The following is a 26746-nucleotide window of genomic DNA, read 5'->3' on the forward strand; positions in this document are numbered from 1 at the left end:
ATTTCTAATTTGCAACATGGAACTGTTCCATAGCAATACTGACACCATTAAAAATAAGATAATGTATAGTGAATACTTCACACAGGGTCTGATATGTAATAAGTGATGAATATTATTGATTTGTGTCAATAAAAAGCAGACCATATGGGACTCCTGGGTCGCTCAGTTGGTTAAGCATCCGACTTAGGCTCAGGTCATGATCTCATGGCTCATGGGTTTGAGCCCCAGCTGTGATGACAGCTCAGAGTCTGGAGCCTGCTTCAGATTCTGTGTGTGTGTGCGTGTGTGTGTGTGTGTGTGTGTGTCTCTCTCTCTCTCTCTCCCTGCCCCTCCCCTGCTCGCATACTCACACTCTCTCTCTCTCTCTCAAAAATAAACATTAAAAAATTAAATTTATAAAAAAAGGAGAACTATTTAGCTCCTGCTCAACTTACCTCTTGGCTACAAAACAATTATTGTCACACTTAAAAAAGAAACATACGTGACTAAGAAGGGATAAAGAGAACTATAAAAAGTTATTACAAACACACCTACCAATTTGTCCAGGTTGCCTAGGTTCCTAGATACTTAACCTTATTAATGAGATCACTGAACCACTGTTGAAATCAAAGTAAACGAGAGATGCTAAAGACAGCGGAGTTTAATGTAGATCTTCGGACAAACTCTAGAACTGATTCCTATTCCTAAACAGCTGGTGCTCATGTGTGCAAAAAGGAGTGGTGCTGACAAGTACCCAGCAGTTTCACAAAGAAGCCAGGCCAAAATAACCTTATTTCCTTTTACAAATAAAACTGGGATGTGAAATTAATTTGAAAATGAGTTATCACAGTTCAAAGATAACTCACACTGAAACACTGTCTTACCTCTAATAATAATGAACTATAAAAGGATGAGGGTAGGAGGGCAATGTAACCAAACAGCACAGCAGCTTGATATGTGTGGCCAAACAGTCAATGCAACTTCACACAGCATCTACAGAAGTACAGTGCTCCAACTAAGAGAAACTCTCATCTCTTTTCAGCATCACTGACCTGTTACATTCAGTTCTCTATGATGATCAGAGAGAAAATTTACATTAACAGTATCCAACCAAGAGAAAGGAGAAGCACATGGCTTAACTATCTGCTAAAGATGATCAACATTAAGTATACACAGAAAGGGGTAATTGTAAGAGAGATAGCTTAAAACCCTGTGATGAGAACTAGTTCAATAAATTCAAATCTCTCTCCACAGCGGGACAATCACAGAGAGCAGTTCCTAAATAGTGAGGCACTAGAGGATGTGTCTTTGAAAGGCAAAATAAGGACCACAGATGATAGTATCAGGAAAGAGGACTTAAATTTTAAGGGTGAATTCTCTCTAGCATTTAAACCTATCCAAAATAAAAAGACTTAAGGAAAGGCTTGGTGATCACTAAAATAATTTCTAACCCTAGTATCTGTGATCTTGCCATTGTAATATAATCTTATAAAAGAAAGCATTCAAAAATATTTTTAAAAAACATTTTTATCAAAACTAAGCTAACTCATTCTTCACTTTGACATTTTATGCTCTTATTTTCTATATACATGCTAAAATCTCAATTCTTTAGTTCAAAAAATAACATAATGGACTTGCAACTCAAACTTGAGACGTGATGTCAAAAGGAAATTCCTGATCAGAAATAATAAATTTACATAGAAGCTTTTGATATTCCACAAAATTAACAAGAATTTATTGTTTAAATAAGAACATTCCATAGATTTCTGGTATTTACAACACAAAAATCCATGTTCTGCTCATGGTCTCCTCTCTTAAGTATTCTCATAAAAATGAAGAGATGTTTTATTTGCCACATCTTTAACATCCAAACTGGTACCGGCACATAAAAGATACTCAAAATAGATCTGAAGGACTGAATGCTGAGCATTTATCAATCATTTATATCAAACAGTCCAGTGTCTTACATGCAATGACTCATTTAATCCCCATTAACTACTCTATGATGTCAGTAATATTTTTCCATTTCTTTGACAGATGAGAAAACCGAAATATTCTGACAAAATTATTAAATCAGGTAGGTGAGATAGGATTTTGAATTTCAAAGTACTTTTAATTACTTCATAATAACCCAGTAACTTTGTAACAACAAGGCTTAGACAGAGTGCAGGGGCAACAGCTCTTCAGGAAGCCCCTGTAAACTAAGTTTCAGAAGCAGAGTTTTGCGCAAGAAGTAGAAAAGTTCAGTGTAAGGTTACTGGGTCAGGCAGCAAAAAGAATGACGCTGGAGGTCAAATTTTTTGTGCCCTGATCACTAGAAGCAACATCAACAGGAAACCGCCGTTAGTTGCTAGAATGTAATACAGCTTCTTTAGCAGCACTATTCTCAGAAGCCACAAGATGGGAATGTTCCACCACTAAAGTCCTGTTTCGGTAAGCTCATCCCTCTTTCACTTTCTTGAACTCCAACCAAACCATAGGTTTCTATCCCTAAAACAGTGCGGATATATTTTTTACATATTTTATATATTTATATATATATTTTATGTTTTTATTTATTTCTAGGACAGAGAGAGACAGCGTGAGCAGGGGAGGGTCAGAGAGAGAGGGAGTCACAGACTGAAACAGGCTCCAGGCTCTGAGCTGGCAGTCAGCACAGAGCCCGACGCGGGGCTCGAACCCACGAACTGTGAGACCATGACCTAAGCGAAAGTCGGACGCTTAACCGACTAAGCCACCCAGGCGCCCCTATTTTTATATATTTTTAATTAATCCTGCTTGTCATGCTTCCTATTACTTTTAAAAACAGATACATGAAATCTTAATATTCTCCAAAACAAAAACATACTCCTATATTTTGTTTAGAAGTGTCACAAACGACCCCACATACTCAAGAGCTCTATATCACTTGTTCTTAGCTTACCAGAATGGCCTGCAGAGCCTTTTTTTTTTTTTTTAAATAAATAAATGAAGAGAAGTTTTCACTGTGGCTACATAATAGAGCCAACAGCATTAAAAAACACAAACACAAACACAAACACAAAGCTGATGCCTGAATCCAACATCTGAAACTGAGTTAAGTGATCTGGGCTGAGATTCCTGTATTGGTTTTGTGGGGACTTTGTTTTTGGTTTTGTTTTAGATTCTCCAGGTGATTCTAACATCCTACTTCATTCTAACTTTTAACGTGGAAGTATGGACCAGCCTTCCTCTTTTTAATTCCTCAGAGGACTGAAATGTACAACTGGTTAAAACAAAGTTTCCTTTCCTCTGTTTTAAGACTCCCTGTGTTGATGAACAGTGAGTACACTGACAAAAAGACCCAGAAGCGAACATTTCACTTAAAGAGCATAAACATCACCTCCTCATAAGAGGAACTCAAGCCCTACTTGGAAGAATCTCTACAGCAACACACATGAGAGGGAAGGAAGATAATGCCAACAATCCATGTGAGAAGCAGCAGGTATTCTCTAAGACTTATGCCCCCATATTTAAAACTGCATATGAACTGGGGTGCCTGGGTGGCTCAGTTTGTAAGTGTCTTACTCTTGGTTTCAGCTCAGGTCATGATCTCGTGGTTCAGGAGTCCACATCGAGCTCCGTAGCCTGCAGCTTGGGATTCTCCCTTTCTCTCTGCCCCTCCCTTATTCATGCAGTCTCTCTCTCTCTCAAAATAAACTTTAAAAAAAAAAAAAAGACCCTACTTATGAACTAATGTTGACCAGGTTTGCTTATCCTATAAATTCATGGGTAAATAAAGATATTCCTACAAATTATGCCTAAAGGATGGAAACATACTGGCCAGTAGAATCACCAGATTCTTCTACAACCCACCAAACTTTGTCATAATCTGGATCTAAATGTTTAATAACCTACTTGATTTGCCCTGCACAGTAAGTATTGGTCTCTGAATATGACAACTCTCTCTCAAACAGTCTCCCAGCTTTCTGAGGTTTGCACATTCTCAAGCTATGTGGATCTTAGAAAGGAATCCTAACTTGAAAGATAGTAAACAGATGTCCTGTCTGCTGAAATTACCCCAGAGGAACCATTTTCCTACTATTGTTTATTATTCAGAGAAGACAATTTGAAAGAGCAAAGCAAACTATTTCATCATCTCTGATGAACACAATACGATTTTTAAAAGTGTCTAGCTTTTTAATAAAAATGAAAACCTAAGTATGCCCAAAAGACTAAACACAACGAAGTATTCTCAATATTATAGGATAAAATATGAACAACAATCTAAAATACCAAATAAATTAATTATACCAGAAGTCCACAAACCTAAAATCTGAGTAAGTATCAGGGATAAAATCTTCTATCCTCTCTAACAAGTAACATTTAGGAGAATCTCTAAGACCTATCAAAATCTTACCAAAAACTCAATTCCATACCAGGGAACAATTTTAAGTCTAACCAAAATAAAGATTATGCTGTCTGATGAATTAGAGTTAATTTTATACCAAATATAATGTCTGCAAAGATCAATTACTACAGACAGATTTGGAAGCTGTGCACAGAATCACCAGAAGTCTGTTATTTTGGGCTTCTTCCTTTCACTCATTTATCCATTCACCTAAGTATGTGTTGAATGACTTCTACAGGCCAGTTACCTCTGACAGGCCAACTGGGAAAATGAACTAAAGTCAAACACATAAAAGTCTTTTACTTTGTTGCAGTTTATATTTTAGAATAGCAAGTCTCAAAAGTTTTTAATCCTAAAGTCCAACACTCGTAGAAATTACAGAGTATCCAAAAGAATTATGTTGATATTTACAGAAGTTTAAAATTAAAAATGTTCAAAATAACTTATCCACTTAAAACAATAACAAATGTATTACATACTATCACAGATTACATTTGTTAGAAAAATAACTATTTCAGGGGCGCCTGGGTGGCTTAGTCAGTCNAAAAAAAAAAAAAGAAAAAGAACTATTTCAAAATAAAAGCGATTGGGATATAAAAAATGACAGTTTCACATTTTTGTGTAACATTCACATTTTCAAAGAGAAATTTCAATCAGAATCGAAGAACATTGTTTCACATTTTTGTGAATCTTATTAATGTCTAGTATAATAAAAGACAACTGGATTCTCATATCTGCTTCTGCATTCAATCTTTTAATATCACATATCATGTAGTATCCAGAAACTTCCATTAAACACTCATTCAAGAATGAGAGTAAAAACGACAAATAATGTTTCAATATTATTATGAAAATAGTTTAGACTTCAGAGACCCTCTATATAAAACTGTTGGGGATTCTCCCACTTAAAGAACCAGAAGGACAATTATGCAGGTGGATGTGATTACAGATTGTGAATTGCACTCTGACGAAAATAAAAAGGGGAGTAAAAGAGATTAAAAGTAATCTTAACAAGCGTGTTCCAGGAAAGGCCCCTCTTTGAGATGACACCTGAGCAGAGAAAACTGAAGAATAAGCAAGTGAGCTTGAGCAAAGACAGTATTTGCGAGCTACGGATTTTAAATAAGAGTTTAAATAAAAATGCTAATATTTAGTTTTCATAAAGCACAAAAGTCATACTTCAGCCAAACAAAAAGGCCAGAGATGGATGAACACTTGCATGAGAGTAGTACACTTGCATGTTTTTACCAAAAGCACTGGCATATAAATAATAAACCCAGTCAAACAGTTATGTCTTAAGTTACCATTACATAATTCAAGATGAGCAATTTCAATTAATTTTTGTTGATTAATTATAAAACAATATATTAACAAAATTCTTTCCAAAAATATTACCAGGACTTTAATCAGCAATATTCCTAATACCAGTGTCAGAGGTCATCTTTACCTGGTAAAATTATGTCTATGAAGCTACCACACAAAATTCCCCTATCAAAGGCAGCAACTCTAAGAAAGTCCAGGGTTAAAAAGTAAACTACTTAAGAACTATATCTGGAATTGTTAGGCCTTGCAATATGCCAATTTGACTACAAGAAGGACATGTAGAAATGTTGAATATACTACATTTCTAAAAAGTTTAAATAACCAACAAAGTGCGACAAAGAAACCAACAACCAAAGCATTAACCTTGGAGTTAACACAGCAGTACCCAAACGTGCATCAGACCTAGCTCTAATATCTAAGGGCTAGGAGCTTGATCGCAATCCAATCTATGTCCTAGATGGTGTCTTGAATGGTGTCCTGAACTTCTAAGTCAGGAAAGTGGAAACCAAGACCTTTCCAAACAGGGCTCCATGAAAAAGTACTGGTGGAAAGGCAGAAAACAGTAACTGCAGTATCTTATAGTTAAATATAAACTTACTACTTACTACATGACCAAATTTCTACTACTTGGAATTCGCCAAGAGAAATGGAAACACATCCACACGAAGATATGTCCACAACTGTTCATAATAGCATTACCCATAACAGCTAACAACTGAAGGCAACTCAAAGGCGCAACAAACGTAGATAAACAAATTGCAGTATATCCATTCTATGTACTACTCAGCAATAAAAAAAGAACAAAGTATCAACACAATAGAGAGGAATCTCAAAAACAGTTTATGAAATAAGTCAAACAAAATGCTAGGTACTATACGATTCACTTATATGGAATTCTAAAAAAGCAAAACAAAATCCCTAGGTAGTTGCCTGAGGCCAAGGTGAGGGAGAGGATACTGACTACGGAAGGGCACACTTTGGGGTGAAGCCACTATTTTACATCTTGATGTGGTGGGACTATAGAGTTGTTTAAAACTACAAAAGTTCATCACACTAGACATTTAAAATAAGTGGATTTTATTCTCCATATATAATGCCTTAACTTTAGAAACCTGTACATATTGTTAAAAGTCTGATGAAGAAACAACTCATATGTACCCCTACTAATTTTTTCTCTAATTAGAGTTCAAAGATCCCCTGAAATGCTTATAAGAAACTAGGTTAAAAACACTGCTGCATTATATTATAATGCATATATCCTTGCATTATGTATAACATGAGTTATATTATAAGGCATATATCCCTGCATTATGTATAACATGAATTTTGTATAACTATATGTAAACTCAAGTTTATAATAACTCATGCTTACAGTAAGTCCAGGCAATCAAGAATAAATTAAACTGGGGCATGTGGGTGACTCAGTCAGTTAAGCATCCAACTTTGGCTCGGGTCATGATCTCACGGTTCATGAGTTCAAGCCCCGCATCAGGCTCTGTGCTGACAGCTCAGAGCCTGGAGCCTGTTTCAGATTCTACGTCTCCCTGTCTCCCTGCTCCTCCCCTGCTCATGCTCTCTCTCTCTCTCTCTCTCTCTCCAAAATGAATAAACATTTTTAAAAAATGAATAAATTAAACTGTACTGTTTTAGAAGTCAAAAAAGTATAATATTTTAAAGTTTACCACTATTTTAAAGTATTTTGAAATTTAAGGAGATTAATTATGTATTTAACAGATAATTTCTATATACTTAAAAGCATTTTCCTGGAAGAAAGATCTGTGGCATTCGTCATATTCCCAAAGATGCCCACAACACCCAGAGTTAGAGTTTTAATTTATTTAACAAGGTATTGTATACATGCAGTTATCATTTTATGTCTGCATGAACAAGAATGGTGTGGAAGGACTTATCTTTTCTTATGAATTTGTTATTACTTACTTATAATAAGCACACATTTGTTTTCAATTCAAAAAACATCAAATAAAGTTAACAGAAAAGATTTTAAAATCCAGCAATCACTGCAATTTATTGCATGAAGTTTCACCAAAGAAACCTAATTTCTTTTTGACAGTGCTACTGAGCTGACAGAAAGATATGGACACATCCTGATTCAAGTATGTTTTCTGAGATATGATAAAAAAAACTTGAGGGGCTGAAAGAGTGGCTTTGAAAAGAAGAAAAAATACACACTATAAAGCCTGAGCACCTGCTGACTTTAAATTCTAATCTCTTGCTGATATGGTTACTCTTCAACTCTATTCAGAGGTCACTGCACTCAGTCACAAATGACTGGACAATATGCATACATACACACCATCAAGGTGAAAGAGGTAACTTCTGGATATACAGACTGATTTTCAACAATCAGAGAGGTCTGTTTAAGAGAAGCCTAATGTAAGCCAATTATAAATCAGCAAAATGTCAATTCAAACTTTGAGCAAACAGCAATAAATGTTCACCAAGAAAAGCAGCATGTTTCTCACTGTCCCTGTAGTAGACATAAAAGGGATGTTTGTTAGAACTATTCCATCCACCATGTTTAACCTTCCTTTATAAAGCTGAGTTCATAAGAAATGTTCACAGGTTGCAAACTATATTATGTGTACCTAGAATAAGAAAACACTAAATCCACTTGTTCATCTTTTTAAACAGCTCACAGGTAAAGAAATCCTGAAATCATTTAAGTGTTTTACCACTAAGCCAATAATAAAAAGTACATCTAGTGGCATTTAATAATCACAGTAGTATTTTAGCTATGGTACTATTAAATAAATTAGACTCTGGTTACAGGAAGATGCTATTTGCTAGAAGAGGTATGCAAATCGTTTATAACAGGGCTTCTCAGGCTATCAGTGGGGGAGAACTCATTTTCCTCCAGTCCCTCACAGACCAATACTGTAGTAAAAAAAATAATAATAAAACTTTTAAGAAAAGTGACATTTTTTAAAAAGACACAGAAAATACAAGCTCAGGGATCATACTCTGGCTATCACAGCAATATCGTGCTGTGATACAATCTCAATCCTGGGCTTATCTCATACAAACAGTAAACAGTTCGCAAACCATACCCGCACTTTAGGTAGCACTGGGTTTATAGACACTGTAACATTAAGCAGATAGACCATTTTCTCCTAACTCCAGAAGCTGAACATTCAGACTTTATAATCAAACACTTCTTAATTTATATCACTGATACGAAGTCTCTCAAAGTATGACAATATTTCAATAGATGGGAACTCCAAACTGTGTGGCTATCAAGCCCATAGTTTCTCTACCACTCCATGCTGCTTCTATAGGAGATGACAGGCATATTCCTTAGATGGGATCAAACCACTATTGTCTCAGTTCTGATTCCATTCTGAACACTGTATTTCTAACAGGGGTAAAAACAAACCTATTTCAGTATCAGGAGCCCACTTTAAAAAAATTTTTTTTAATGTTTTATTTATTTCTAGGAGAGAGAGAGAGAGACAGTGTGAGCAGGGGAGGGTCAGAGAGAGAGGGAGTCACAGAATCTGCAAGCAGGCTCCAGGCTCCGAGCTGGCAGTCTGCACAGAGCCCGACGTGGAGGAGCCCACTTTAAATTGTAAGCTATAGGGGCGCCTGGGTGGCTCAGTTGGTTAAGCGTCCAACTTCAGCTCAGGTCATGATCTCAGTTTGTGAGTTCAAACCCCCACATCAGGCTCTGTGCTGACAGCTCAGAGCCTGGAACCTATTTCAGATGCTGTGTCTCTCTCTCTCTCTGCTCCTCACCTACTCACATTCTCTTTCTCTCTCTGTCTCTCTCTCAAAAATAAACATTTAAAAAAAATTTTTTAAATCATAAGCTGTATAAGACAAAAGAAAGTAGGGGCACCTGGGTGGCTCAGTAGGTTAAGTGTCCGACTTCGGCTCAGGTCATGATCTCACGGTTTGTGGGTTCAAGCCCCACGTTGGGCTCTGTGCTGACAGCTAGCTCAGAGCCTGGAGCCTGTTTCAGATTCTGTCTCTCTCTCTCTCTCAGAAATAAATAAAAAACATCAAAAAAAAAAAAAAAGAGAGAAAGTAAATTATCCAGTGAGTGAGCCCAGCTGAAGCTCCAACATTCACACTTGATTTGCTGTCTTCCATTTGTTGTACAAAGCAACTCTAAAACTAACTTTTATTTCTTTCCAAAAAAATGTTCAAGTGAGAGGGAAAACTTCAGTACAAGCTTAAAAATTAATTCTTATGAATGTATACACAAATGTGAAGCTCTGGTCTGTACAGACAGAAAAATAATATAGCGTAGTTGAGAGGCTGGGGCACTAGAATCCAAAATAAAGTTTGAGTGCCAGCTCTGTGGCCTTAGGCAACTTACCATATCTAGGATAACGAGATAAGATCACCTACCTCCTGGGGAGAGAAGTCAGTCAGCGCCCATCTCACAGCACTCCTGCGAGGATTAAAAAACTATCCACCCAAAGCAGCTAGCCCACATGCCTACTAAATTCTCAGTAAAGTTTTTGTCAGCGACTGTTTCAACTACATAGTAAACATTTCACCTAATCCATTCACACTCGCCATCCACATATCCAACAAATATTTAGTGACTACAACAAGCAAGGTATCTTCACGGCACTGACACTGGTTTCCCCCAGACTGTTCAGTTTATTCCTGAGGTTTTCTTCAGTCTAATAGGATGTAAATATAACTTATTAAAAATCAACCACCTGACAACAAACTTCCAATTTTGTTAAGATTTATCAGTCATCTTCATCTAGAGCTATTTATAGATACCAGAGGGTTCAAAATAAGATTTTTTTTTAATCTGCTTTAAAAAAAGTCGAAGGGAAGATTAACTTGACTTCTTTGAAACAGCTATGCATGCATGTGTTTATGTATGTACAGAGGTTCCTTTAAAAACATCATTATCCGTGGGATGCCTGGGTGGCTCCAGCAGTTAAACATCCGACTTTGGCTCAGGTCATGATCTTACAGCTTGTGGTTTCGAGTACCACATAGGCTCTGTGCTGACAGCTCAGAGCCTGGAGGCTGCTTCCGATTCTGTCTCCCCTACTCTCTCTACCCCTCCCCTGTGCATGCTTTCTCTCTCGCTCTCAAAAATAAATAATAAACATAAAAAGAAAATTTTAAGTAAATTAACCGTGCTAAAAGTAAAGACTAGATTCACTCCATAAGAGTTTCTTAAAGGTCTGAAACAGAAAGGCAAGGCCCAACTGCCAGTTGCTGGCCATTTGGAGAAGAGGTCAGGCAGGATGCATGATTCCTAGGCTGGCTTTATTCCAGTTTTGTAGATTCTGGGAGGTAAGGTCCACAGCCTGAATTTCTCACATCAATCACTGTCAAAGAACTGCTATTACCATAGAAGAATTTTAGTCTCAAAGAAACTGTAATGCCACAGAATCTCCCCTTAGTATATTCTGTAAAGTCAATAACTAGACTTTCATTTAATTCTGGCTTCTTTCACTGATCTGTGAACTTGGCAGTTTTCTTATTTGGTTAAGCCTAGATCATTTTTTTCTAACACTGAACAAAGAAGGTAGTTACTGCCAAAATGTAAATTCAAAAAGCAGAAAGCAGCATTAGTCTTAAATTTAACACATTTTATGGCTCAAGTGGGATAGGGGTTCCATTTCATAACTGGCTGAGTCAAATAATAAATAGGATTTAAATCACTGCTGTTCAGTTTTGATGTGAAAGAAATTTAAGTAACTTCAATAGCAAAAAAAAAAAAAATATTTTGATTCTGACACATATGGGATTAGTTGCAATGCTCCAAAACACTTAATCAATATCCCCTCTATATTTCAGTTGAAAGAGCATACTTCATTATTATTTTCTTGGGTCTAATGTTCATCGATGGTCCAGTTTTGAAGTTAAATCATCTAATAATTGTTGAGAAAAGGGAGAGAAGGGCAAAGCAGGCTCAAGAATTTCAGTAGAATATACTGCACTGCCCTCCTAAAAAATTACTCAAGAGAGAAGTACAATGATGTCATCGAACATACAAAAGTATAACCACAATTAAATGTTAAATGATGAGGTTTTATTTTTAACATTAAGTTTATACTTTACCAACTCAATATACATAACTGATCTGCAAATTTTCCCCATGCGTAGCTGGAAAGTAATTTTTCTAAAGTAAAATGAGTGACAAAAAAGCTAAACTGGAATAAATTCATGTCTTCTCTCATACAAAACAAACCAAAAAATTTCAAAATTGTTATCTACTTCCTAATACATTATAAATTTGTTATATTGGGGAGCCGGAACCACAGCTTAATTAGAAAGCCTTTACGTGATCCAGGGGCACCTGGATTACAGTTTGTTTCTGCCTCCTTAACAGAAGGCAGTGATTGCTAAAATAAGTCGAGAAGGAAACATTTAAAAGAGTAACTGTGACTGCCTCTGGGAAGAGAGTGATTGAAGACAGGGATGAAAAGTGAGAGCTTCTTTTCACTAAACTCTTTTTTGCCTTTTGATTTGAATACCATGTGCACCCAAATGGCTGTTTAATTAAATAGGCTTAATATATTAAAAGGACTTCAGTTTTCCAGTATAAAAAGTACACCATAGTGATACCAGGAGGTGATTATTCACCTTCTTTCTCAAGAGGTGTCTCTTGAGAAGACTAAACTGAAGATTATATGCATTTCTGCACAAAATGTAAAACAGGTTTTCTTCTATTCAAAAAGATTTTGGTTTTAACTGTTTTAAAGACTACTCTTACACCAAACTTGAAAACAGTATCTACAAGCCCTCATTTGGAGGCTAAAAACAAAAAGTAAAGAAGATCTTAATAGTCAGCCTATCAACTTTGGTTTTATTTTGTGTAATGGGGATCTTCCAAAAGGTTCTTGCATTCTAGGACTACAGCTATCCTTTATTTACTCAGCACCATGGTGTGTGATAGCCAAGTACAAAATAGGTTCTGTGAGATCTGTCACATGAGAGTTTTGCAACAATTCAGAAAGGAAAGTAAGAAATGAATAGTGCAGACAACACAGTTATAGACTCACAAACTATGTAAGTGATCTTAAGAGAATTCAAGGGAAACCTACGGAGCAATCAAAGATGGTATCAGAAGCCTGGGTGACTTGGGTAGATGGTGATAGCACTAACAGGAGACAAAGTATTTTATACTGACTTGAATCACTGTAACAAGTATATTAGCATACTAACATGCACACTTAATTTGAATACTTAATTTTAAAATTAAAGACTAAGATTCGTAAAACTCTTCACTTTCCATTAGCAATGGTGCCAAGCAGCACTCCAATACTCTGTACAAGGGAAAAGAAACTGTACTATTCAACTCTTCTGGAGAGTAATTTGGCTACAAACTTTAAAATCATGCATAATCTTTAAGCCATTAACTTTGGCTGTAGGTATTTAATAAAGCACAAGAAAAACAAAAAAAAACCCAAAATCCTAACAGTGCTACCCATACTCATATTCTGAGCTTATAAACTAAGTAATGTTCTTTCTGGTATTTGTGTGTGTGTGATTTCTCCAAACTTTCCTTACAGTGAATATATACAGGGGCACCTGGGTGGCTCAGTGGGTTAAGCATCCGACTTCAGCTCAGGTCATGATCTCACAGTTTGTGGGTTCAAGCCTCACACTGCGCTCTGTGAAGACAGCTAGCTCCAAGCTTGGAGCCTGTCTTCGGATCCTGTGTCTCCCTCTCTCTGTCCCTCCCTTGCTCATGCTGTCTCTCCCTCAAAAATAAATAAAATAAATAATACTTATTTTCTCATTTAAGAAAATAAATTAAATAAATACAATTAATATACACAGTTTTTGTTTAAAATAATCATATTTTAGCACATTACTATTGTCCCATAGATAAATGAACATTTTCTAATTACATCAAATGAAGCCAGTTGAGGACAGGGACAGAGATATAAAAGGTACTATGAAAAAAAATTTCTTATTAATCATCAGGATACAATGAATACCTGTGATGTTTAGGTACTTACTATCTGGGGTAAAAATAAAACCTTAAAACTTTATGCCAAAATATAGTTGATATTCAGACGCAAACAGCAAAAAGTTTTTTATATTTACTAAGTTAATACTGAGTTACCACTATTTTACTGAGTTAATTTTTGTCTTCTATTTTTGGGCTTGGTACCAACGTTAACAAAAATACAGGGTAGTACTCTGGCATATGCCAGTGTCCATTTCAACCCCTTCAGTTTTACTGAAACAAATATAGTTCGTCACCATATAGATGGAGATGCACATTACAATGTACTTTTTGCTATTAAATCTAATCTTTACAGGATATAACCATTGTACAGAATTATCTTCTACAAACAGTACTTTATTGAAACAATTAGGGCTATTTTCTCTTTGAGCATATTTTCTTATATATTGTCCAAGGAAATAAATCCCAGTACCATACTTTAAATGATATTTTACCAAAAAAAAAAAAAAAAGAAAAAGAAAAAAGAAAAGAACAATTATGAACTAACGTCCAAAAGCAAATGCCACCAAATTTTCATGTAAGTGCTGAAATCAGAAGCCTTCATCCTAAGAAACTAAGGAGGCTTAGTAAAGTACAAGTGAGAATATATGACCACAAAATAAGAATGGCAGAGAAATCAGAAGCCTTCATCCTAAGAAACTAAGGAGGCTTAGTAAAGTACAAGTGAGAATATATGACCACAAAATAAGAATGGCAGAGAAATCAGAAGCCTTCATCCTAAGAAACTAAGGAGGCTTAGTAAAGTACAAGTGAGAATATATGACCACAAAATAAGAATGGCAGAGACCCTCACCAAAGCCTAATGCTTTGTAGAGGCTTGTCTCCCTAATATGAAGACTAGGACTAAGCTAAATTCCAGAAAAAATGTTGCAAAGACTTAAAATACCTGGTGTGTTACTCAGCAAAGCTCTTGAAATCTCAGATATTAAGCTGAAGATCAGAATTTATAATTATATAGGAGCTAGTTGGAGCCAAAGGTGACAACAAAAGATGAAAAACCAGTAAATATTATGCACCCATAGCCTTTTAATGTCAAAACAGGTATCTGAAGAGTTAACATGCCATTTCATCTGGGCCAGGTGTGCTACAACTGAAGTTAAAATCTTTTGTTATCTTCCATTACGTGTTAACGCATGGAGTCTGGAATCCCGCTGTAACTAATACCAACTATTTAAGTCAATACCAACCACCAAAACTATTACTAGCAATAATTAAACATCAATAGGAAGTTATCTATATTAAGCTGCTATTTACTACAGTAGGAAGGCCATGTGTTATCCTCATATTAAAGGTGAAATTAAGGCCCAGAGATGCTAATCGACTTATTAAATCATTGCCTCCGTGAGAAATACCATGTATGCTGGGCTCCTTAAACCATCCCAAAATAGCTACAAGAAACAACATTGATACAGCTTGTCATCACTAATGTATACCCCATAAGCAAAGGAATCATGGTCAGAAAGTTTTTTCAAAAAGGCAATGGATTTCAATAAGCCCTGGGACCTTGAGGACAGGAACAAAAGTCCAGGATGTCCGTAGGGTTATCTAAATCTTAAAAGCATCCTGAGAAGTCAGACAGACTTAGATCTACATAGCCTAAGGAAAGTAAACTGCCTTACCTAGGAATACCGACCAATAGATACCTACCACTCAATTCTCCTTAACATTTCTCCTGTTTTCTCAAATGTTGATTCCCTAATGTCTTAAATCTGTGTGACTGGTTGGCTAAAGGCTGCCTTTTTCCAAATAACAGTATTTACTAAGTTAACTTCTTTTAGGTACAAATCATTTCCTCAAATATGACAGATTATTAAATCTAAAGATTCCAATATATTAGCTTTCTTGTGCATTTTAAGGTTTTAAGTCTGTAAGAGACCTACGTTTTAGAAAATACACTTCAGTTTCTGAGTGACTGAATCATATGTATAATCCAGCTAATCCTGGTTCTATCAACTCCTGGAGTTCCTAAAATGTATGTCAAATGTTTTTATCTACTACAAAATTAGTAGTAGATAAATTAGTAACATCTTACTTGTCAAAGCAAAAATATAACTAAGTGGTCAAAAAGCTAGACTGCACACTTAATTTAATCCTCATTCAGAGTGTGCTTAGTCTCACTTTAAAAATAATGCTAACAAGACTGCATATCTAGTTTTCCATCCATAGCAAATGAAAAGCTGGAAATAAAAAGGGTAATGGACATACAAGTTTAACAACAAAAACAAAACAAAAGAAAACAAGGCAGCCAATTATAAAGATAAGTTACTCAAGGCACCTAAAATTCAAAAACAGGGAACATTACAAAAATAAACACATCATGTGAATACCCAAAGGGATTCTGGAGGACTACTGTCCAGTATGGGGCAATAAATTATGTTTTTAATGATAATACTAAGTGATCAAAACATGACTAAGTGGTACAAGCTAAGTTCAGTATTCTCTGACTAAAGAGGCAGAAATGTATATAATACACTTCAAAAAGATTTACAATTAAAATGGCTAAAATGTAAACGTTTTGGTGCTTGAAGGACTTTCAAGTTATCTGGTGAAAATATTCAAACATATATGAAACAACTTATTTATTCTTCACTGAAGTCAGAAAACTAAAAGAAGCCAAGAGCCACACAATTTTTGTGTGTGTTCGACTTGAGCCGTGGACTTTTGTCTACAGACAAGAGTTTCCATTTCATAGTTTAACAAACTGTTATCTAGTCTTTGTAACTTCATGTAGTCTCCCACAAACACACACAACATACAGTGATATATGTCATAGCCTAGTACAAGCCCTTTACAAATTTGAATTACTCATTTCAGTTCACATGGCATTTCCACCAACATTTTCTCATTAGATCAGAATCACCACCAGGTAAGGAAAGCAGATAAATCTACCCTTTAAAGCTGTTCTGAGAATCAGACATAGTCTCACCAAACCTTCATTCACAGGGTCTTGTAAATAGCAGGTGCTCAATTAACGTTAGTGATTTTTCTTATAGGGAAGACACTGATGCTTAAAAAGAGGAAGAAATATGAGCAAGTTTATAAAGCTCACTGGTTTCTCACCAACACACCATTAATCTCTACAAAACTATTTACTGACCCACTTTCCTTATGATTCATTTTCAAGAAAATTTCTTGTACCACAGATCTGTCTTAATTCATTCACAATATCTGAGTGCTTTCTATGGGTCAGTCACTGTTTAGACACTTGTAAATACTGCAGCGAATAAACCTGACATTGGTCCTGCTCTCCAGAAGTTGATATTTTAGTGTGAGAAGACAAACAAGCAACAAATAAATAAAAGACTTTCAACAGCAACAACAGCCCAATACACTGATAAAAGGGTCAATGAACTGATGCAGCCACTTTAGAGCAGTCAGAAAGTACCCGTGAGGTAACATCTGAGCTGACAGCTGAATGACAAAGTATATGGAACTCTCACTTTTTCATTTATTAATAACATCCTCTACCTTACTTCCAATACGGGAGAAATGAGGTAGCCAACGACTTTAAATAAGTAAACTTTTTACATAAAACAGAAAAACAGAATTTGAAAGTAAATAACTTTCAGTGGTAATAATTTTTCAGCACCAGAACTATGAAAAGTACAAATGGTTTACAATTTTGCTTTCTAATGATCATCTCAGTGAGAAAGGAAAAATAAACAGTAAACTATTAATTAACAATCTATGCTCATGTGTCAGGATGAGAGATACAAACGATCATCATAAAAAGTTCAGATCAACGTGGAAGAAGAAAAGGAAGAGATCAATGTGGACCAAAACAATACTTCTCAAACTTTAATATGCTATAAATTATCTGATACAGCAGAGATCAGGAAAGGGCCCTGAGATTCTGAGATACTGTATTTCTGCATTTCTAACAAGGTACCAGGTAAGCCCAATTCCACTAGTCTTGCTGGCCAATGGGAAGATTCAAACTGGTCTGGAGGAACAATGAAGCTTTTACAGGAAAAGTTCAACAGAAACAATTAGTTTGATCTTCTCTAGAACAAGGAGATCACTTGACTGCAATAAAAATCCACTCTTCCGAAATTCCAAGAGGATCCACGTAGCACCGAGTCTGTGCAGGGTGCAGTAAAAGTCAAATTGACAAGTCTAATGGAACAGATAAAAGATTCCTCACAGATACCTTTTAACACAAGGAAAACAAGCCATCTATAACTGTCCATTAGCAGTCAGATGAGGACACTTACATCAAATTCATACAATGAGATGCTCCACAGTAATAGTAATGAAAATGAATTACCACCACTTAGTCTAGAATGGACTAATTTCAAAAACAATGTGACATATACATATATGTGACTCCAGACATAGAAGAACATGTACTATGATTTAATTCATATTTCATTGATATTAATATATACAAGCAAAGATAAACAAGTTATTTAAGGATACTCTGTATGGTAAAGGTATAAAGAAAACACAATCACTGAAACAAAGCTCACAATAGTGATTACATGATACAAAGAAGGGGTGGGAGGAAAGGATGAAATAAGGGGAAGAGGCTTCAAGGATTTTCATAATGTCCTATTTCTCACACTGAATGGCAGGTAACTGGATGTTTATTTTGTGATTAAACTATGTATTATATTTTGATATTTTTCATAGTTCTTTGCTAATGCTATCAATGCTCTAAAACCTAAATCAGGGAACTGGTGGTAGTAGAAATTCTAACATTGGTGAGTTGAAGAAAAAATGGAAAAGTACAACTATAAATAATTTTTTAAAATATTGACTTCAAGAGGAAAAAAAGTAGGGACTAAGAAATGGACCACAGAGTGCTAAATGAAAAAGAGACAGAGCTGAGCATTTTAATATGGGAAAGTCCCGACAACATTTACACGTTAAGGGGAAGGTAATATTAAACATAAGGAAGATCTGATGGGGCGCCTGGGTGGCTCAGTTGGTTAAGCGTCTGACTTCGGCTCAGGTCATGGTCTCATGGTTTGTGGGTTCGAGCCCCGCATAGGGCTCTGTGCTGACAGCTCAGATCCTGGAGCCTGCTTCAGATTCTGCGTCTCCCTCTCTCTCTGCCCCTCCCCTGCTCATTCTCTATCTAAAAAAAAAAATTTAATTTTTTAAATAAATAAAATTTTAAAAACTAAATAAAGATATGGAAAATTTGATGAAAAATGACCAAGGGTAGGAAAGGAAGGGTTCAATACAAGAAGAAAAACTGGTCTTGGCCACTAACAAGATGCCAAGAACAAATCTGATTAAATATGAGGCTACTTACAGTCCTATGTGGCTGGAATGTACACTTCCTAAGACACCTGGAAAATTAACCTGAACACAAAAGCAAAGGGCAACATCACTGAAAACATTTCAGGAAGGAAGCTAACAAGATCTAAACTTTCACATTAAGTGAATATTTTAATGAAAGTATGAAAGATGGACTGAAGAGGCTTAAGAGAACGATTCAAGATGCCATTAAAATAATCTGTAAAAGATTATCAGGACATGAACTAGGAGTAATATAGAAATAAAATGAAATCTTTTATTCATTCATTTACTCTATGCTGGTTAAAAGGCTCTGTATTGGGAATAAACCACATGAAAAAGCACAGTCCCTAGCCTGCCCTCAGTAGCTTACACTCTGGTGAGGGAGACAAACTAGAAGGCAAACAAGATAGTTGCAGGCAGTGGAATATGCTATGAAACAGAGTGGTATGATGGAGGAGGATGCGGAGGGAGCTACATTTGACAGGGTTGGTAAGCCTTTCTTTTTTTTTCTTTTTTATTTTTTTAATGTTTTATTTATTGTTGAGAGAGACACAGAGACAGCATGAGCAGGGGAGGGTCAGAGAGAGGAGACACAGAATCCGAAGACAGGCTCCAGGCTCTGAGCTGTCAGCACAGAGCCCGACGCGGGGCTCAAACCCATGAACCGTGAGATCATGACCTGAGCCGAAGTCGGACGCTTAACCAACTAAGCCACCCAGGTGCCCCGGTAGGCCTTTCTTAAAATGAGGCATTTAAGCCAAAAACCTAAAGGAACAAAAGAAGCCACCAAGTAGAAAGAAATACTTGAGAAAGTATTTCAGGAAGACAAAACAATCAACTAAAATGTCACTGTGAACGAAGCCTAGAAAAAAAAATGAGGGGAGTTTAGAGAAAGACACAACAGTAGCAAGACCTTGAAAAAAGTGGTAGGAAGTCTGTATTTTATTGCAGGTGGATATGTTGACGGCATATAGATGAGAAGCAGATGAATTTAATATATTTTGGAAATGAAACCAACAGGAATTGCTGAGACTGAATGCTGAAGGGGGGAAAAAAAGAAGAAATATAGGTTAGGTTTTCTGATTTGTTCAAATGGGTAGATGGTAGTCCCATTTACTAATATGGGAGAGACCGAGGTAAGACCAAGGAGGAGGAGACAGGAAGGAACGGAAGATGGCAACAGTTTTTTTTGGACAAGTTAAATTTGAGATGCCTATAAAATATCCAAATAGCGATGTCAAGCAAGCAGTAGGGTATTCAAAACTGGCATTCAAAAACCAAGTCCTGCAAGAAATATAAATCAGAATATAAGTAATAAAGGAGTGTCAACTACTGTAACTTTTTGTAACAAAGATAATAATAATTAAGCAACCAGGATGCAATGGTAACTTACAATGTCCCAGAGACTGCTCTAGTTATTGACACATTTTCGGCCAATTTTAACCCTCAGAACAACTAAAATGAGGAAAATAAGTATAAAGAGATTAACTTAGCCAACGTCATTCAGCTAATTTTGGAGGTGGGACTCAAACCCAAGTAGTCTGGCTCCAGCAGTGTGCTTTGTTACACTACATCAGGCATAGACCTGATAGAAGGATGCCTAAACCCAAATCCTGAGGAACTCTAAAATTCATTATGGGGACAGGGGACGCCAACAAAAATGATGTTTATTCCCACTGTACGGTTTCAGGTAAACGCTGAACCACAAACTCAAAAAAGTGTCTAGAAAGCAAATCTCCACTTAGGAAGTTGCAGATGTCAGGTCCCAGCGGGGAAACAATGAAGCTTACTATATCTTCCAAAAGCCCTAGATTCCTAGATCCTTCTCGACACCTCCTTCACCTACTGGTCTCCCAGAAGGATCCTTCTCCAAATCCAAGCATCTTAAAACAAGACCTCGAGGATCTGTCACACACACCCCTACCTTCTGTTCCCTATCTCAGCCCTCAACTCCCCCGACGGATGGCAGAGAAAGCTGTCGCGCCTCCCAACGAAAAATAAAGATTCAAGGCTCTTGAAAAAGAGAAAGGTTCAAGGGAAAAACCTTGTCCCAGTCTCACCAAGCTCAGGGGCGAGGCTGTCAAGCCGCGCGTGCGGCAGGACTCGACTAAGATTTGTGCTGCCCACGTGGGCCTGAGGAAACGGAACCCCACTCACCAAGCCATCTATCTGAACTTGTTTCACGGCCGAGTCTCCGGACCCGCCTTTGCCTTTGCCTTTCCCCGCCGGGCCGGTGGTGGAGCTGGAAGAAGTGGCAGCAGAGCCGGTGCCTTCCTTGCGGGACGCCATCTTTCCAGACAGACAGGAAAAAAGAGAAACGTGAGTGACCGGAAGCGGAAGTACGAGCTTTACGTGACGTCATACGCAGGCGGTTGCTCGAGGGGCGGGGCTGGGAGGAAAAACTGAAGTGGGTCTCCGCCTCCTTTTTCCTTTTCCAGCCTCACCTCCTTCGCCGAAGTAATCATTTGCGCATGTGCGTTGTGCGTTTTAGGGTTGGTGTTTTTTTTATTTTTCTCATTGAATGCTTTAAGACAGAAGCAGACTTTTTAAAATATTTTACACCTTATATTTAGTCAGTGTCTATTTATCGAGTAAGTTGATCATAACAGCATTTTAGCTCACATTTATGTAGCGTCTTGCCTAAAAGCGATTTCAATTTTCATTTTTATTAATCCCCACTCCCGACCTTCTAAACTATGAAGAGATGTACTAATTAATTCCCATCACATATGCTTGGAAGTTGAGACGTGATTTGTCCCACGTCGTTCTTTTAATTAGTAGCAAGATGGTATTGCAATTTGTCTCATGTAATTTTAGATAGTGGTCTGTAACCACTTAGATTATGGAGAAATTAATTAAAACGGAAATTTTATCAGAATTATCAGAACTGATAGCCCTTTGCTGCCGTTAGTTTCATACAGGATTTACATGAGTAATGTACACAGAAATTATTTTATATAGTGTTCAAGGATGAGGCAGAACATACTCCTTAAAAATCATGCTGACATACAACATAATTCTCTGATATTTAGAACTCAAGTCTTCAAAACAATACTTGACAGCTCTAGAATGTCATTTTAGATAAGGAATTTAAGAAATTCTTTCTATGCTTCAAATTTTGCCTATTGCTCATTTTTCAAATGTTTACTCGTCCCATAGATATCTATGCAGAAATGATGACTCCCAAATTTGTTTTTCCCTAGATCTCTCCATTGAAGTCTACACCAGCATGCACATCTGCCTATGCAACATCTCCACCTATATGTTCAACATGCACCTCCAACTTAGCCTTCCCAGAGCTCCACATACCACCTCCCTTCCTTGGTTTTTCCCATCTCATTTGATGACAGCTCAATTCTTCTGGTTGATTAGACCAAAAGCTTTGGAGTCATCTTTGACTTCCCTCACACCCCTACAGCCAATCCTAACTCAGAGCTACAGAAAAGGGAATTCTAAGAGGTATGATTCCAGCTTAGCTAAGTTGATGTAGTACAAACCACCACAGTCCACCCAACAATAGACTGTCTAAAAGAAACTCATTTCAAATATAGTATAGGCATATTAAAGTAAAATGATGGAAAAAACATATCACACAAACATTAAGCAAAAGAAAGCAGGAGTGGCTCTATTAAAATCAAATAAAGAATTTGGACGAAAGAAAATCACCAGAGACAGAGGGAGACATTATAGAATGATAAAATGGTCAATCACCAAGAACACATAGCAATTCTAAATGTGTATTCCCTAGCAACAAAACTCAACCTATGTAAAGAAAAAAAATTCCTAAAACTTAAAAGACAAATAGACAAATACACAGTCATAGTTAGAGACATCAACTCCCTTCTCTCAACAATTGACAGAAAAACTAGAGAGAAAATCAGCTCGGATATAAAGGAACTCAGCAATTCCATCAACAGGATCTAAATAACATTTACAAAACATTCCAGCCAACAACAGAATACACATTCATTTTGTTCTTTTCAAATGCCCGTGGAACATATAAACCATATACTGAGCCATGAACAAACCTCGAAAAATGTAAAAGAACTGAAATCATACAGAGTATGTTTTCTATCCACAATGGATTCAAACTAGAAGTCAAAACATAAAAGTAATAGAAAATTTTCCAAATACAGTACTTGGAAACTAAACAACACGCTTCTAATAACTTCAAAGAGGAAGTCTTGAGGGAATTTTAAAAACACACACACACTGTGGCGCCTGGGTGGCTCAGTCGGTTAAGTGTCCGACTTCGGCTCAGGTCATGATCTCACAATTTGTGGGTTCAAGCCCCACGTTGGGCTCTGTGCTGACAGCTAGCTCAGAGGCTGGAGCCTGCTTCAGATTCTGTATCTCCCTCTCTCTCTGACCCTCCTCTGCTCACGCTGTCTCTCTCTCTCTCTCCCTCAGAAATAATAGAAAACATTTAAAAAAATAAAAATACTTCTACTTAAAAAAATAAAAAATAAAAACACACACACACTGAACTGAATGAATATGAAAATACAAAATGTCAAAACTTGTAAGACACAGCTACCTCAGTGCTAAGAGGAAAGTTTAAAGCTAAATGCATACATTCTAAGAGAGAAAATATCTCAAATCAAAATAATCAGAGCTCCTTCCTCAAGATCTTAGAAAAATAAGAGCAAAATAAACCTAAAGCATACAGAAAATATTAAAAAAAAAAAAAGATTGTAGTAGAACATGGGATATTCTGTACTGATCACCCAAAAAAGGTTGGTCACAATCGCTAAATTGTGTTTATGCCCATGCCCTGCCAAAAGCAGTTTGATATTGTATTAATGTCATTGTGGCTATTCCTTTACCAGATAAAATAAATTTACCCTGTAAATTTACCCTGTATCCATAGCAATACATGCTTCATTCATTCTGTCACAGGAACTAAAGTTTTTAGCATACTTCTATATTTGCTGGAAGTATTTCAAATTCAGTCAGAAGCAAAAAGAGAGAGGATAGTGAGGGCCTTCCAAAGCAAGCCGTGGGCTGTGCCCATGGATGACTACCACCTAGGGACAGGAAGCAAAGAATAGCCTGTCATACCTGAATGAAAAAATGAAAAAATAAACAGTCTGACTAGTTCTGCCTTTGTGGCAGAGTAACTCTACCCACTAGGAAAACATAGCCCAGTGAATGTCAGACTGTGACCAGTCTATGCCTCAGAACCAGCCAGTATTAGAGCTGTTTTCCCTCACTTGGCAAAGGCTTACTTAAATCCCTTTCAATGTGTAAAATGAGAGTCAAGACACCAAAGACGAGTCAAAGGATTTTTTTTTATGTCACTTTATTCCCATTTGGTATACAGATGAGCCAAAGGATTTTTTTAAATACCAATTTATTCCTGTTCAGTTGTTGCCTGCTTCCAGACCTCTATGAAAGGCAAAGTTCCTTTGATCATCTGACATATCTTGGGTTCTGAACTGAGCAGTGCCCTTGGTCATGGAGTAGATAGGCATAGAGCAGGCTCTGTGTCTGCGCCTGCTCAGGGCTCATAGCTAACCTCTACAGGACCAACCTGGCATTGCTTCTAGCTTTGGTGTGAAGGAAGAGGGGAGAGCGTAATCTGATCTTTCTATCTACTGTCCCTCTAGGGGGTAACCATATGTTCATGGTGCGCCGCTAAGGGGTCGTCCTCCACTAGTGTCCATTAGAAACAAAAGAAGAAAGGAAAGGAAAGGCAAAGCTTTCAGCCAAGGATTCTGTAAGGAGTATATGTTCTTACCTTTTCTGTATACATTATTTTCTTGGAAAGGAACACAGAGATCTTTTTTTCCCTTGGGAAGGAGATATGGTTATGTGATGGTTATGAGATCTCCAAAAATATATTAGCCCTTCCTTCTTTCAGGAGTCACAAGTAACAGAGAATGGAGAGAAACAAGGGTCCTGCCCTCCAATGACACTCACTCATGAGGAGGGATCAGAAACTCCCTATTCTACAGAAAGAGCAGTTTCTACCCCTCCATAAGAGACTATATGCTGTCCTTATAATTAACAAGCCAGGTCTAAAACACAAAAATTGGATGTAAGCAAAGCCACAAGAAACAACATATAAATAGGGAAAAACTAAAGTTCTGGATTAAGCTAGTACGTTTTTTATAGGTCCACAAATATTCACTTGGCCAAAGAAAATCATGAGGCATAAAACACAAAACATTTTGCTTAATATTTAACGAGAGTGGAAAAGATGCCTTTTGGAGTTACTGAAAGTAGCTAATAGCAACAGTTACTTCCGTATTCCAGCCTCTTCATGGTATTGTCCAGGATAAAATAAGAACAGTCACAGAACTTAAATTTCTTTAAAGCAAGGTATTTTACAGTTAATGCTATCATTTTTCTTTTTATTTATTTATTTTTTAAAGTAAGCTATACACCCAGTGTGGGGCTCAAATTCACAACTCTGAGACCAAGAGTCACACCCTCCACCAACTGAGCCATTCAGGTGCCCCTGTCATTTTTCTGTTTAAAACACATTTTTGGGGGGCATGGATTTAACAAACATTTCATCAGTTAGGTCACTTGGAGCTGCAAGTAATAAAAAAAACACCAAAAAACATTTTAATTATTTTAAACAAGAATACCAACTTGATGATAAACTAAGAAAAAAAAGAAGAAGGGAATGTACTCTATCATATAACTAAATGTCTAGGTTGGAGGTACATATTCCAAATGAAGTACCATAGAATCTCCAGTTCCATGTCATTATGATTCTCTTGACTCCGGTTTCTGACATGTTTTAGTTCTGTCCACAGACTGGCTACCCCTGTAAACTCAAAACAGCTGCCAGTAGCAATGGACACGATGCACTTCATTTTTTTATTTTTATGGCAAGAAAAAGAAAACCTCTCCCCAATCATGAGGGAAGAAAGGTCTTTCTCTCTCTTTCTCTTTTTTTAATGTTTATTTATTTTTGGGAGAGAGAGAGAGAGAGACAGAGAGACAGAGCACCGGCAGGGGAGGGTCAGAGAGAGAGGAAGACACAGAATCTGAAGCAGGCTCCAGGCTCTGAGCTGTTAGCACAGAGCCCCACGCGAGGCTCGGACTCACCAGCCCTGAGATCATCACCTAACCTGAGCCAAAGTCACACGCTCAACCGAGTGAGCAGACCAGGCACCTCCCAAAATAGGTCTTTCTCTTTAGTCTAATTGGGATCAATTTAAATCATATGCTTCCTTCTGTGTACGTGTAGATTGAAACTGTGAGCCTATTGTTTGAAGAGCTAAGTGATTTGTTCAGTATTATGAAAGGAACAATAAAGAGGGTAAAGAGAGAGCCAAAAAAAAAGAAAATAATATTCATTTATACATAAGACCCAGCATGGGGGCATTTTCTGCATGTTTGCTAAAATAATAATTTTAGAAACAACATTTGACCTTCTCATCTCAGTATTTTGATTTATGAATTACCAGCTAATATTAAAACAAAGTCATCTATTATGGAAAACATTTGCACAGATTCTAAGAGTGACTTTTACTTTGTATAATATCATGTAATTAATACCTTGTATTTGTGTAATTTAATTATAAATAAGAGACTTTGAAATAATATTCTACTGGATTATTGAAAGTCTATTTAATTTCTTGCCACCAGGAGCTCAGTTTCTGCTCTGAAGTCCTCCCGCTGCTTAAAAATATATACGAAAGCATGAGCAAAATGGTTGTCTTCAACATTTTGTTCACTGTAAATAAATACTGTTTTTAGAAAATCCTTTTAATGCCATAGTCTGATGTAATTTTTGATCTTTAAACTCCTTTAAGTAACAGTAATAATATTTGCTTACCTAGAGTAATTTTACAAGGATTTATTAATCTTTGAAAATGCTTTGATAAGTTAAAATG

General features: G+C 36.7%; 1 protein-coding gene across 1 annotated transcript in view; it reads right to left on the reverse strand.

The window, feature by feature from the left end:
• EIF3H (eukaryotic translation initiation factor 3 subunit H) overlaps positions 1–21216 on the reverse strand; it is a 97288-nt gene extending 76072 nt beyond the window's left edge. Inside the window, exon 1 of the mRNA XM_077778929.1 lies at positions 21051–21216. Within this exon, the coding sequence (XP_077635055.1) occupies positions 21051–21182 (132 nt within the window). The 5' untranslated portion in view covers positions 21183–21216. The remainder of the gene's footprint in view (positions 1–21050) is intronic.
• Between the last annotated feature and the right edge of the window lie 5530 nt (positions 21217–26746).

This window comes from Crocuta crocuta, unplaced genomic scaffold (genome assembly GCF_008692635.1).
Source record: "Crocuta crocuta isolate KB4526 unplaced genomic scaffold, BGI_CrCroc_1.0 scaffold448, whole genome shotgun sequence".
In the NCBI taxonomy this organism is placed as follows: Eukaryota; Metazoa; Chordata; class Mammalia; order Carnivora; family Hyaenidae; genus Crocuta; species Crocuta crocuta.